Genomic DNA, 15,130 nt, shown 5'->3' with positions numbered 1-15,130 from the left:
TAGTATACTGTATAACACTGTGGTATAATACGTCGTCATTTCAAACTGATAAAAATAGCAATTTAAATTCTCAGAAGGCTCCACATTAAAATGAAGTCCCAGTTTGTACCTACCAGAGCTGGGTAATTACTTGTAATTTAAAAATAGTTACAATTACAAATTACTTTTTAAAAAAAGGAACTAATTACAATTACAAAGTATATTCTTTAAAAAAGGAATTATATTAATTTAATTACAGTTACATGGAAAATGGATTTAGCAATTACTTTTCTAATTACTTTTCTAATTACTTTTATGATAAAGTAAATTATAGTGACCAAACAGAGAAAAAGGAAAAAGTTAAGTTAAAAATTTAAATTAAAAGTGTTGTGTAATATTGCCTTTTATTATTTATTAGAATTGATACTAAAATGAAAAGATTATTCTTATTCATTTTCTAATATAGAATTTTTATATTTTTATTCCTAATCTAATAATTTAAACTAGTTCAGTTCATACTATAATTTTATATTATTGGTCAGGTAATTAATTCAACCCGATGCTCTTTTTTTTGGTTGTTAGTACATTTGCAAAATATAGAATACAGTAGTTTTGGGTAGACTGGAAAGCAATAATTATTATTAAAAAAATTACGAATCAAACAAGTACGAGCGAAAGGCTGAGTAACCGAACCAGGAGTTTTCTCAACTCAAAATAAGAGCAGTAACACATAGATACATAATATATATTTTTATAAAACTTGATGCTATAGACAACATATTTTTACTTCGTATATTTTCTAAATTAATAATAATTATAATAAAATAAAATGTACTCTGTTAATTCTGAGGTTAATTCAAATCACTTATTATTGTTCACGCGGCACAAGTCTTTCCTCAACTGAAATAATAGAAGTCTGCAAGTCTGTACGCAATTACGCAATACGCATGATCTTAAAAGTAATTATAATTAATAGAAAAAGTAATTGTAATTGGAAAAAGTATTTGTACTTATAGAAGTAATTTGTAATTCGATAGTTGAAATAATATAATTACAAATTACAATTCCTATAACAATTTTGCTGCAATTACAATTCCAAATTACTTTAATAAAAAAAAGTACTTAAATACAATTACAATTACAGGGAAAAAAAGGGAATTGTAATTGCTAATTACTTTTTCACCAGGAATTACCCAGCTCTGGTACCTACCCAAATAATATACTGATTTAAATAAAACGTATAAATTACAATTGAAACATTTACATTTGTCAAGGAATATTTGTCGATAGAAAAGCATATTGTAGATATGTCAAATTTCTACAGGGTGTTTTCAAAAGAAGTGGCACAAGTGATACAGTTAAAAAATTACATTTTGTATAAAAATGACCTCAGCAAAATTTCACCCCTTAGGAGATAGTCTCTCTAAGATTTCAAAAAAGTTGTTAATAATGGCTGTAATTTGACCAAAAAGCGTATACCTAATAGTCAAACTTTACACAAATTTTCTACTAAAAATGCATGTGCAACTTCCCAACAATTTTTGCCCCTTGGAGGGGTTTGTTAGTTATTTTTTGCTACAACTTTTTTGTTTCATAAAAATTTAATATCTAAAAATACGAATGAGGTAGCCTCTATTTTAAAACTTTTACCTCTCTCACGTTTTTGCTTTAAAACAAATCGTTTATTGTTAATAAAAAAATTAAATTCATTATCATTCGCATTAAATCTCGCACGATTGCAATTAAGGCTTTTGCGAGTTCTTTTCTCCCAGTTTCTGGAGGTCTTCTGTCTACTCCTGAGTTTGTGAGGAACTGGGGGCTATTTGGATGCTTCTAGTAGTACCTACATTATTCTTTCTGCGGCATAGTTTTTCCTACATTAAAAAAATGCAGGCATGTCAACATATTCATCATTACTCAAATTATTTGCCATAATTCTTCCCAAAGTTGTCTAAAAAAATTATTGAGTAGCAAATCTAAGGAAGCACTCGCAAAAGTCACAAAAGACACGGAGTATCTGGTGTCATTTTGAAAATCATAGAATCTAATCGCAGAAGGTTAAAACAATAAATTTCTGGTTCTCGTTCTTTAATAGAACCCATTTATATAGATATAATATCGACGTTGCGCCTTCAAAATGCGACATTTTTAGCAAAACTCGTTGCAGTGCAGAATTCGATAAACGACATCAAGCCGCATAATCTGGTTAAAAACAGCCATTTTATTTTCTACAGAATTGTGACTGTCAGCGGTAAAATTAAATATAATCGTTGTAATTCTTAAACAAAAAAGGCAAAGTTTTTTAACTCCACTGAACAATTTGATCGCATTATGAAAGCGCAAGAAGACATTGAACTTTTCATTTTTAACATTATATTTCTGAGTTGCAATATTGTTAACTCAAAATCGTGATCAATTAACATTAATACAGTTTTTTAAATTAGACTAAAAATTAAGAAAACGTTTAACCAAAACTCTTAAATAGATATTTTACAGTTCGCCCTTTATAATGCCTAGCCTTAATCTTTGATAAGCAAAAATGTTCCTTTCGCATATCCAAAGAAGTTGTAATATCTTACAAACCAAGTCCCGAGTGAAAATTTTAAGAAAAAAAGTTAAAGAACTGAGCGTTTGGTGTAAAAAAATTGAACGTCCAAAAAATTGGGAAAAGTACTACAAACCCATTTACTCTGTTCGTGTTTCGATTTTTTTAATCAAAACACATCTTAAAATATACAAAAGTGTCCAGCATGAAACACATATATCAAAAATGAAGATATTAACAAAATTGGAGAAAAGTCCTATGACGATTCTTTACGATTCTCATAACTGCGGACACTTCATAATTTGCATGTGTGAAGTGATGAGAATGTTAAGGAAACACGACAATAATGACATTACCTGATAGCCACAGCAATCAACATCGTGTTTTCGTCGCCTACTGAACTCAAAGTTTTAAATTCGTGACACTGTTACGCAAACTGAAACATACAGACCTGCAAATACTGCAATTTTTCTTTAGAATGGTTTTCTGTAGGCGATTTTCTCAAGAGCCAATTTTTTTTTTAATAAAACGACCTTTTCAATGTTGCTGCCCGTTTTAAAAAAATACGACCACTGTAAAAGTTTTGACCGCTAAAAGCGAGAGGTAACGGGAGAAAACCCAGTATATCGATTTGACTAAAGCTTTAAGAAATAATACGTCATATAGTCCAAATAAATGTCCCAAATTTTATCGCGATCGGTAAAAGGATTATGAAGTTATTAATTAAATTAGTTTTATTTTTGACAACTTTAAAGGCTTGTAATTTTTATTTAACTTTTTTTTCGTATCGTCGTGAATATGTAGTCAAACGTTGTCGGTGAAATTTGTGGACACCCTGTATAATATAACGATTTTTTATACTTTTAGTTCACTTCAACTGAGGAAAATTGATTTTTCTTTAAATATTTGTTCGCTATAGAAAATATTTAAAAGATAACTTTCTTATAAGCAACCAACTTTTGCCGGAAAGGTAGGTTTGTTATCCATATCGGTATCGGTATGCAAAATGTGTGCTAATACATATAAATATTGATTACAACATGATAGCTTATCAGCTTGTGGTATACCTATATCCATATGTATTTTAATCAGTTGTACAAATATAACGAGTGACTTAAGCAAAATAAACATGTTTGCACTTGAAATTTAAGCACTAAAATTTATATCTTTATATGATTATTTACATAAAATGAGTAAAAAATAACTAACATAACTGTATGTTTTTTCAGAAAGTTATATTGTGGAAAAGTTGCGTAATCTGTGAACTGAAGCGAAATCAAAATTATTTTTGTTAGTTTGGATAAGTTCCTGGAAAATATAAAATTTCAGAATTTTTATTTTATTATTTTCTGGGTTTAATTGAACGAAATAGAAAACACCTTATTAAAACTATTTTCACTTTTCTATCCCAGCATGGAGTCATATTTTTAGTACGACGTTTCGTCGTTTAATAATCATCATCGACTGGGACTTTAAGTGGTGTATTTTGTTCCAGGCTTCTGTAGTTGGTATCGTCTACTTTGCCGGTTACATGCAATGGTCCGTAGCATGGTTCATAGGGCCCGTTATATTATTCGTACTTAGGGATCAATGGAAAAAATCAAGCGATACCAGGCGAGCCATTGCCAAAGCCGCAGCTTTGTCTAGCGAGAAGGATGTAGTATTGGCTAGACTCAATGATTTACCTGCTTGGGTAAGTATATAGTATATACAACGCGTGCTGTAAGAAAACGAGGAAAAATAATTCGACAGGAATATACTAATTAGTTTAAGAATTTAATTTATGTTTAAAGACTACTAATCGGAGCATTATTCGTTCAAGTTTACGTCATGTCATTCTCTACTACATTCTAGGGATATTCATATAGCTTTCTATCCGGCTTATCTACCTTCCTCAACAATGGATAAAGTCAAGATTATCTACCATTGAACTAGTGCGTATTTATGCTTTATTAAACACATCTTTAAATATTTTATTTATAATAAAATCTTCACTATAAAAAGTGTGTTCATAATAACCTCATTGTGATTCTCAAGAAATCTTAATTTGATTTCCATGTAATTTTTTCTGTGGGGGACTCTGACAGATGCAGTGAATGAATAACGATCAAATAATACCTACAGCCTCCCAAAAAAAATCTATACCTGGGGACATGAATGAGTACATAGATTTTGTCTATTTTTTGATACTGAATCCGAATCCGTGTCCCAAAATCCGATTTACCACATAATTTTTTAGTAAAAGGCTAAAACATCCCCAAAATAGGATGAAATAGTAGTAAATACTTTGAGAAAACCTTTTAAAATATTTTGAGCGAGCATTAGAAACAAATATATGCAAATTAAATCTATTATCTATTCAATATGAATTCTTACCTGAATTTTGTTACCGCGGGTTTTTGTGGTCGCTGATTACGAATCTGGATGTAAAAATCGGAAGAGCACTCAAAATTTGAAGATTATGTCTGAAATTTGTTACTCGATGGTTTTCAAAGCCGCTAAACACAAATATAAGGTCGGAAGGCCAGAATGGCCGACCCATTATGACGGATTGAAAAGTACCATAGAAATTGGTATTTACCACCCAAAGAAATGCGTTATGAATGTTGAGTCATTTGAGTAAAAATAGGATGCACAAAAATTCATTTTGAACTCATGTCTACTACAGAAGTTTTTTTTTTGTGGGGCTGATTAATTTATATAAGCTAAGGGAAAAAACATTGAATGAAGTTAGTACTGTCAGTTAGCTGGGTAATAGGGCATTATAAAAAAAAAGCTCACTGGAAACTTTGGAAATATATCATCAGCCTCTAGACAAAGAAGAAAATTGACTATTGAATACTACTGTTAATAAGCTGTTCGATACGTTCCATTTTGTTCAGTTGTTGATACCTCGGAAGTATAATGAATACGACTTTAACACTTTAGCGCACTACCTGACAAAAACGTGTGTATACGTGGCATAATTATTTTTTTTATTTAGTCAGATTCGATACTTCTCTGGAGGCCGACGATATGTCTATCTAGAATAGGATGAAGGTAATATACAACAAAAACAATAAGATACTTTTTCTTAATAGCGAATTTACAAAGTTTAGTAAATTTAACAGCGAAAAACACACGCACTGGTTCCATGGCAATCTTGACTATGTGCCAGGAATATATCGTGCAAACTTTCAACAGAGATATATAAAATGTATATTATTATATAATTGTAATCAGGAAAAACATCGATGGTTGTTCGAGATCGCAACAAAATTGGACTTGGACCGTACTATTTTTCCTAGATAGAAATGCAAAAATGATAATTTGGTTAGAAGTCGTATTTTCTTTATAAAATTATATTTGGAACATTGTGCATAAAGTAAACCTTCTTGACGTATGTATGGTGTCCGAAAGTAATTGGACCATACTTGAATAGACGAAAATAGACAGATTTTTTTTATTCCATTTGTATTGTAACTGTTGCTTTTTTACACATTTTAATGAAATTCAGTATAGACATTTAAAGCAACGTGACTATATTTACTCTAAAAAAGGCATCCTTGTAAATATATCGTTACAGAGAAAAATAGATAGCAGTTTTCTGTTACGGATATTAATTAAGCTTCACCCCGTCACTAAATCTATATAGCAATATTAAATAGTTTCCTTTAGACTAACTTAACTTTATACAAATGTAGCCTATTGAGCCTATTGAGATTTACTGGAAATGTGCACATATCCACATTCTAAGAATGTATTTCATTAGATGCTGAAATTTAAAGTTAGTCTAAATCGTAAAAAAATATTTCTTATTCCCACAAACAAAAACAGCTTGACGACAGCAACAACAACATTGACAAACCTAAATAAAATTATATTATTTTTATTAATATTATTATTTCTTTGGAACGTTGCATTCCAGCGTACCTACCTTTGGTACAGTAAATAAAGAGAGGAGACTTTAAAAAATCTTTTTAAAAAAGGACTGTTTCAATTATTCTAAGCGACATCTATTTCAGTTACCTGAAAAACCTTTCTTTATCAAATTTCACTTAAATATGGTTACAGAATTATCTGAGTTTAAAATATTTTTGGTAAGCAAAATTGATCTAAAATCTAAAATAATTTTAAAGGAGTCATAATTGAAGTATAGTCCATTCGCTTCCGGACACCCCATATGTGAAAGACATCTATAATTTTTTATTAAAATCTTCGGAAATATAAGTAAATACTTATAAGGAAAATCGTAGTTCCTCGTCTTCAGAAATAATCAATTTATTAAAACGTATTTCATTAGGTACCCTGGGTCATTTGTAAGTTAATCTGGTTTTAAAATGTACCAACGAGGTACCTCCCATTTCAGTTTCATCATTATTTGCAAAAGATTACAAGTTTATTACAGTCTATTTTTTTAATTTATGACAATCCGATATTGACTTATATCATAATAAATACCTGGTTTATAGATTCAATATTAGAGGTAAATGGATTATGAGTGTAATCTCATGATTATATTTTCACTAAAAATAATTTTTCTATGTTTGGACTTATTATTTTGTGTATTAATAATAAAATAGACTACAATATTTTTGAGTGATTAAATTATATATTATTTTCTTCATTATTTTAAATTTTGTCCCAGAAACACAATTACTCTATGTGCAATGCAGTGCTATCATTGAATGCCAAACCATAATGCTTCTGTTCCAGTTTTAAGTAACTTTTGCCTCTTATGTAACTAGTAAGCTATCTTTAAATTATTATGTTTATTTAACCACTAGTAGTTTAATAATGCTCATTAAAATGACATTAATTACTTTATAAAAACTGTGATAAATTCACTAATGTTACCCCTGAATACTATATTTAGGTACAAGTAAACAGTTATGATTTACAATCATGTTCCTTACTTACAAATATTAACTTTAAGAAATATCCTGTGTGTGAAACATACATTTTATTAGTGTCATAAAAATGAATAATAACAGATTTGCGCTAACTAAAACTATACTTAGGTAAAATTATAGAATTACAATATTTTACGTACGCAAAGTATAAGTACATTATTTCAACGACACAACATTTAAGGAAAAGTAACAGATGCTGAACGCAAGACCAAGTGTAATTTCTTATGAAAGATATTGAAAATTTATATTGACACAAGCCAGTATAACGTATGACGTCAAAAAATTGGAAATGAGGGATTGAATGACTAAAATGACTAGATTTCTGATCACATGTGTTTTTTAAGCTGTATAATGTTGTAAACAGTGATAATTCCAGGATTGTCTGAAGTATACAGATTATAATTTTAAATATTTTTTCCTCAAAAACTAGATTCGACAGAACAAAATTACTTCAGATTTATATTCAGTAGTTCAACTCTCAAATTAGCGCAATATAAAATTTTTCGCTTTACTAAATGACCAGAAATATATTCTACTGAAGAATGAAAAAATTTTGACTTCTTTTCTGGTGTAAACTGTAAAATATTAGTGATACTTACGTAATACGTAAATAATTAGGAAATAGTCACAAACAATTATGCCTACAGTAAAATCATATTGTTGAAAATATTTATTTCTGGCATTTCTTAAGTAGTTTTTCTTTTGTGGATATTTGTATTTGTAAATAAAAAAATTATAAAATTTCAACGTAGGCAAAAAAGTTTGTTAAATACAACCTCTGACTGATCCTACAAATGTTTATATTTTGTTTTTAAATTTACAGTATATCAAAATACCCAAAAAACAAAAACTGCATGGTAAAAGCACACTCATATTAAAGTACCTCTACAAATAAAATGAAAACAATTTGTGTTGAACAGGGCAACAATGTAAGTGATTAACTTGATATCGACAAGTGTATTTCCAATATCCGCCAATTCATTGCATTTTAATCAATAATCGGCCTTTTATTACTCGTATATCCTATCACCCACAATAGTGAAGGTGCTCAAATAAATTACATATATAAGCAGTTTTTCTTTATTTGCGCTATTTGAAGTGTGGACGAGCATATTTCTATATACTTCCTACATCAATGTTATATCGCTTATTTGCGTGTTGTAGTTGTACAAAAATTGTGGTCTAAAGAACCGATTCAATTTCCAGATTAGTTTTTCAAATAATTAAAAACACATTTTTGAATAACCACAAAAGAAATTTGTAAAGCAAATGAATTTAGTTACATAGAAGGAAGTTATTTCTATTTTTAGTTCTGATAAAATGTTGTATCTAGGGTAGCAGTAACGATGAAGATAAGTTATTAATTTATCTTTGTGACTAATAAATTCCTCTTTATTTGTATTATGCATTTTAATATTTGATAATTTAAAGTTCAAACAGTGTTACATGTTTTAGTAGAATTTGTTTTTTATATTTCTTGCCGATATGTAGAAAACATGGGTAAAAAACAACAAACATACAGGATGTTTTGTTTATATCATATACTAAGTTTTTTTATACGGATTATCTGATTGATGTCAAATTTGAGATTCAAGATTAAAAAGACCTGGCAATTCTGTTTAGGCCCTTTATATTTTTAAACAGAACACCAGGTATATAATTAAATAGAAGTTTATTTACGATTACAATGAAACTCTGAAATTTAATTTGAGAATTTCTTGTGAAGAGGAGAGCGATGTCTCTCGAAACGTTAAGCAGTCTAAACCGATGACGTGGCAATGTCTAAATATCTGCATGTATTCCTTCTTGGAAGTAGATTAATTGAGTTTATTCTAGCCTCTAAAATATCTTTTGAAATAATAAAAGAAAAATAAATTTGGCACAAAATTTAACAGGGCTTATCTGTTGTCTTATAGTGACACTTCCTACAAAACTTATAATTTGAGGAAATATGTCGCTTACATAAATAAATAAATTATCATTTTGACAACTGCCGAGCTGATTTATTTCATAATGGTACAACTAGCCCATCTTTTTTTGCAAAAATTAAATTATTGGTTTATGCATTTGATTAGGTTAGGTTGGATTTGGTAATGCTAGGTTATTATTATTATACAGGCCGTCTCCTAAAAAACGCCGCAAGCCATAACTCTGTTATTTATAGTATGATTTTAAAAAACAAAAAATTAAATGAAATGGCTCTAAATATACTATAAAGCGAGCCTATTAGAGCTCATTTACTATTTTTTTTTTTGAAACGCGATAGTCAACTTTTTTTTCAAATGGCAATATAGTTTTTTTGGTATTTATTATTGTGCAGATTTATTTTCTGAATCCAACGATGTATATGAACTTTACTTTTGTGAAGCATTTATTACAGAAAAGACGACAAAATATTAGTCGATACCGCATTCGGCGCCCAGCCAATGATTCATCACAATTTTTTTTAACTAATCATCTGTGCCATGGAAAACAAAAAAATAATACAGCAAAGCAAATAAAACTCAAAAGGAAATTTTGTAGTTAACAGAAAAGAAACTACAATGAATATCAATTAAAAGAAAAACAATTTAATTAAATACATTAACTATTATACAAAGTTCAACATGAGATAACATTAATTAAACACAAAACACATTAAACAAAGAACAACAAACACAAAACAATCAAAGAAACAAATTGTAGCCGTCCTTTATTGCCTGTACTTTTTGCGGAATGTATGGCTTGAATTTGTGCTTTTTCAATACTGCATGTACAGTTCTCTTTGATGCTGTATTATTATTAGAAATTTCCCGAATGGAAGTTCTGGGTTTTCTTCAACGTTAAGAAGAACATTGAACTCGATGTTTTCATTAAATTGGAGTTCTTCTCGTTTTGGTTTCTTAAAAGCACCATAGTTTCTCAAATTTTCTAGGTCTTACAAATCTACGTGGTTCTGGAACTTCTCTGTGAAGAAATAGTCCTCTGCAAAGGCGGTCCTGCTTATGTGTTTCAATAAATAACATGCTGTAAATGACACAGAAAAAGTATAATGCGTAAAATACTGGTACACGAACGCTAAAATGACATTTACTTGCTTTGTTGTATTATTTTTTGTTTTCCAGCCATACATGATTAGTCAAAATATGTTTGTTGTCAATTAAGCGACCGGGCGCTAATAATGCGGCATTCACTAATGTTTTCATGCTTTTTCTATAATAGATATTTCACAAAAGTAGACTTTATATACATCGTTGAATTGAGAATAGAATTCAGCACAACAATAAATAAAAAAAAACATATATTGCCATTTGAAAAAAAAGTTGACTATCTCTTTTCAAACAAAAATAATAATAATAATAATAATAATAATAAATACGCCCCAATAGGCTCACTCTATAGTGTATTTAGAGCCACTTCATATAATTTTTTGTTTTTTAAAATCAGACTATAAATGACGGAGTTATGGCTTGCGGCGTTTTTTAGGAGACAGCCTGTATATATATATTAGATATATATTTCTATCTTATTTTAGAATTCTTCAGAAAAACGAATTGCCACAAAATAACTTAAGATTTGAGTTCAGGTGGTCAAAATTTCTATACAATTATCAAAATGTTAGCCAAAAGGTTTGATTAGAGCTTTTGATTAGATAAATGCATGGTTAAAATTTTGATAATTATTACTGGTACACACTGTGTATGAAAAATGGTAAGCTGGAAGCAGTGCAATTACTCTCTTGGGCTATGGTCAAGTCCGTTTACCTCAGAATGTCAAATTTGACATAAATAAGGCAGCTACAGTTTCACAAAAAAGCAATTATTCAGATTTCATTCTGATAATATTTGATAGTATGTAGTAATAAAATTATCTTAAAGTACAGGATCTTGTTGACAGAACTTTATAATTATAATTTCGAGGTCACTATTGGAGTTTCGTCTTTCAAGGCTTTATTATCCTAAATAAAAAAGCATTTAGCATTGAAACAACATATCCCTAGACGTATGTAATGCCTTATATTTATCTCTACACCGTTATATTTTCTTAATTACGTATGTTTGCTCTCTGTAAATGAGTGAACGAACAAGTAGATAATTAAATAAAGTAACTGGACAAGCATTTATTAATATATTGATCTATTGCTAAATTTGTAAGTTAAAAAGTCCCGAACAAAACAAATTATACTCGTAATGTTTGTTTCAGGTGTTTTTCCCTGACATTGAACGAGCAGAATGGCTTAACAGAGTAAGTAGAAAATGGTTAGTACCTTCACAATTGTTAAATTTATTGACGTTCTCCAACAGATAATAAAACAAGTTTGGCCAAACGTGAACCACTATGCTCGGTCAATCGTAAGGGACTCCATTCAACCAGCTTTAAAGAAAAGTTTGGAAAAATATAAACTGCATGGTTTTAAGTTCGAGAGGATTATTCTTGGTACAGTGGTATGTAAAAAAGTTTTCAATGACAGTCAAAGGAAAAATATAAATATATGTATTTTTCTTAGCCGTTTCGTATTGGAGGGGTTAAGGTTTACGATAAGAATGTGGACAGAAACGAAATTGTTATGGACCTGGATATATTGTAAGTGGCTTAATAAGATTAATATTTATTGTTAACGCTTATCTTTACTTTTAGTTATGCCGGAGATTGTGACATAACTTTCTACTTGTCTGGAATGAAAGGTGGAATAAGGGACTTCCAGGTAAGTTCTATTTAATTATCACCATTCAAATCAAAGTCATATTGTGAACACTTCTAAATAGTTTTTGATTTTCTAAACGAACAATATGAGTATACTGGGCGTTTTCGGAAATAAGTGTGTTCAATAAAAAGGGTAATACAGAGAGTAAATATAAAAAGACATGTACGCACCGGTTATTTGATTAAGCGGGGCAATGAACGGTCGGCATTATGTTTCACGTAATAATTCTAGATTAATTTTATTTAATATGTGACACCTTAGAACATAGATTGCTTAATGAAAATTATTTATTTTCACGCCCTCTTCTAAGGAACGCACTTATATCAGAAACACCCAGTATACATTTATTTTGTTTGTCATTACTTTTTGAGTTTTAAATTAGTTTTGCTAATAATTGGCTTAACCTTGTATAATGCAATTTGGCCATTTTTAGCTGCATGGCATGCTTCGTGTCGTAATGAAGCCATTGATAACAAACATGCCACTGATAGGTGGTCTTCAGGTATTCTTTTTAAACAATCCCGACATAGATTTTGATCTATTGGGAATTGCAGACGTGTTGGATATGCCTGGTTTGAGGTAAGTGTCCTAGTGATGAAATATATTCAAAATATGTACAGGGTGTCCGGAAAGGTCATGTCAAAAATGAAGGGGTATACAGGGGAGCTCAAAATAGTTGTAGAACTTCATTTTTCCTATCGGACTTCGTTGTGGAGTTATTCGCCTTCAAAGAAAGAAGTTTGAAAACCAAATTCCAATTATAAATTCAAAGTCGTTACCATTCCTTCCACTCTTTCATTTTTGACATGACCTTTCCGGACACCCTGTATATTCCATGATTCCAATGAATTACAAATAATTGTATCTTGTGCCTTTAAACAAAAGCGTAGCAATACAAAGTTCATTATATACAGTATAAACTGGATTATCATAACAATAATACATATTTGGAGTATGTATTTTATTTCATTTCTTTCTATTATGTTGCTCAAATGCAAAAACGCAATTTAAAGTAAATAATCTTTGATTTATGTAATATTTAAACATTCCAAAATAAAAAAAAACTACATTGCAATCGAGTTGTCAGTGATGCAGCATTGTATTGGACAAGATACATGAAAGACCGCAAAGAATTATAAATATGTGAACACAGATTTAAAATTTGATAGATTTTCAGTAAAATTGGTTGGTGGACTTTTATAGTCGGGCGATTATCGTCGTCCGATTCTGCAATAGGATGTTTGCATAAAAATATGTAGTGTTTCGTCACTATTCTACAATGAAAGTTAATGCGAACTGTATGGTCAGTTTCGCTGAGAACTTAAACAAATTTCTATTTGATTTAAAAAAATTACACTGTTTTTATCGACTTGTGATGTGTAAGACATAGACATGTTACACAGAACTTCTTATACAGGGTGGTCCGAATTTTATGCAGGAAACTTCGAGGGTAGCTAGATCTCTTTAAAATAATATGTGTTTGCCCTATAAACATAGGTCTGGAACGGCCCCGTTTTAGAGATACAGTGTGTTGAGGTTTAAAAAAAATGATTTTTTGTTTATACCTCACAGGTGGTGTAGAAAGGAGTGTAAATAATTTTGTTGATGTGCTTACAAATTGCACTTACTTTTAAACATAAACAAATATTCTTGTAATATTATCGTTAGAATTGTCTGCCACAAGGGGATTGTATTGGTATGAATAACTTGAGAACGGCGAATGTTAGGGAAAAAATTAAAGTCACCTTTTTTACGTATTTTGTGCATTAAAATATAAATCAGTTACAATGACATGTAAAAAATGCAGTGGCGTAGTTTTTTTGTAAAAAAGAGGGTGACCCCTGTCCAGTTGTACACCACTGGTTGAACCTTTGAAGATCATATTTCAGGGAATATAAGGCTTGCTATCATACATTATATGTACCAAATTTTATTGAGATCGGTTAATAGATTCCGGAGATATAAATAAATTTTTTTTGACAACTTCAACACCCTGTATCTCTAAAACGGTGCCGTTCCAGACCTATGTTTATAAGGCAAACCCATATTATTTTAAAGAGATCTATTTGCCCTCAAAGTTTCCTACATAAAATTCGGACCACCCTGTACATATGTAACTCCTCTCTATCCCTCTGATAACAAATAAAAGAAAAGGACAGTGGTGTGAGATTTTAGTTGAGCTTTCTCTTAACAGATGGCGTAATTAAGTTATAATCTAGCACATGACATCTATCCGCCAAATTCGTTTCACTTATATATTTTTCTTATTGCTAGTTTATTAATGATATTTTGGGGAAAATACAGGTTCTTTATTATGGTATGGTTTATTTTATGGTAGTATCTGAAAAGGTGGCAAACATTCCCTAGTCCGTGCGCATAGTGTTTTGAACATGACTAGGTGGATTACAAAATATTCGCCGTCGCCGTCGCCTCACACGGACGATTTTGTAATCTACCGATCAATATTTGTGAAGTTAGAATTACTCGGTTCATGTCCACCTACTTCTGTGATCGAGCACTCATCATCTGCCGGCTCCTAAACAATGCTCTTAGAAATGGAGAGATCCGGATTATAGAGAGATTTGGATCATTATGGTCCGAATAATCGAGTGTATACTGTATTTAGTTATGTTTTCTCAACATTTTTAATACAGTTTCAAAAAAAATTAATTAATTTTTCATTTGAATCTTTACTAGGTACCATTTTTGTTCGTGATGTTAGAATTGTATTTTTAGTGACATTTTGAGACGTATAGTGGTTGAAACAGTGGCGTCGCTGATGGTATTGCCGAATAAATTCCCTATAAAACTAAGTGATGAAGTGGAGGCAGTTGAACTGAAGGCGCCAGAACCAGAGGTAATATTTTCGAATTCATTAAAAACAAATGTGCAAAAGCGATGTGCGATTTCACGTTGAAATCAACGTTTTGAAATGCAAATTGCATACTTTCCTAAACTTTATGTCAATTTACAATTTTTTTTTCACCACTCTTCTAATATTTAAATAGTACACCATTTTGTCAGTATCTT

The 15,130-nt window shown here is 30.2% G+C and overlaps 1 protein-coding gene across 1 annotated transcript in view; it reads left to right on the top strand.

Annotated features, from left to right (window-relative positions):
- LOC108904977 (extended synaptotagmin-2) overlaps nucleotides 1-15,130 on the top strand; it is a 30,348-nt gene that overhangs the window by 1,078 nt on the left and 14,140 nt on the right. The window contains exons 2-8 of the mRNA XM_018707717.2: nucleotides 4,020-4,217; nucleotides 11,599-11,640; nucleotides 11,700-11,840; nucleotides 11,903-11,979; nucleotides 12,034-12,100; nucleotides 12,534-12,679; nucleotides 14,837-14,957. Coding sequence (XP_018563233.1) covers nucleotides 4,020-4,217; nucleotides 11,599-11,640; nucleotides 11,700-11,840; nucleotides 11,903-11,979; nucleotides 12,034-12,100; nucleotides 12,534-12,679; nucleotides 14,837-14,957 — 792 coding nt within the window. The remainder of the gene's footprint in view (nucleotides 1-4,019; nucleotides 4,218-11,598; nucleotides 11,641-11,699; nucleotides 11,841-11,902; nucleotides 11,980-12,033; nucleotides 12,101-12,533; nucleotides 12,680-14,836; nucleotides 14,958-15,130) is intronic.

This window comes from Anoplophora glabripennis, unplaced genomic scaffold (genome assembly GCF_000390285.2).
Source record: "Anoplophora glabripennis isolate ALB-LARVAE unplaced genomic scaffold, Agla_2.0 scaffold48, whole genome shotgun sequence".
Taxonomy (NCBI): Eukaryota; Metazoa; Arthropoda; class Insecta; order Coleoptera; family Cerambycidae; genus Anoplophora; species Anoplophora glabripennis.
Note: the sequence above shows the minus strand (reverse complement) of the source record. Positions and strands in the feature narration are given on the sequence as shown.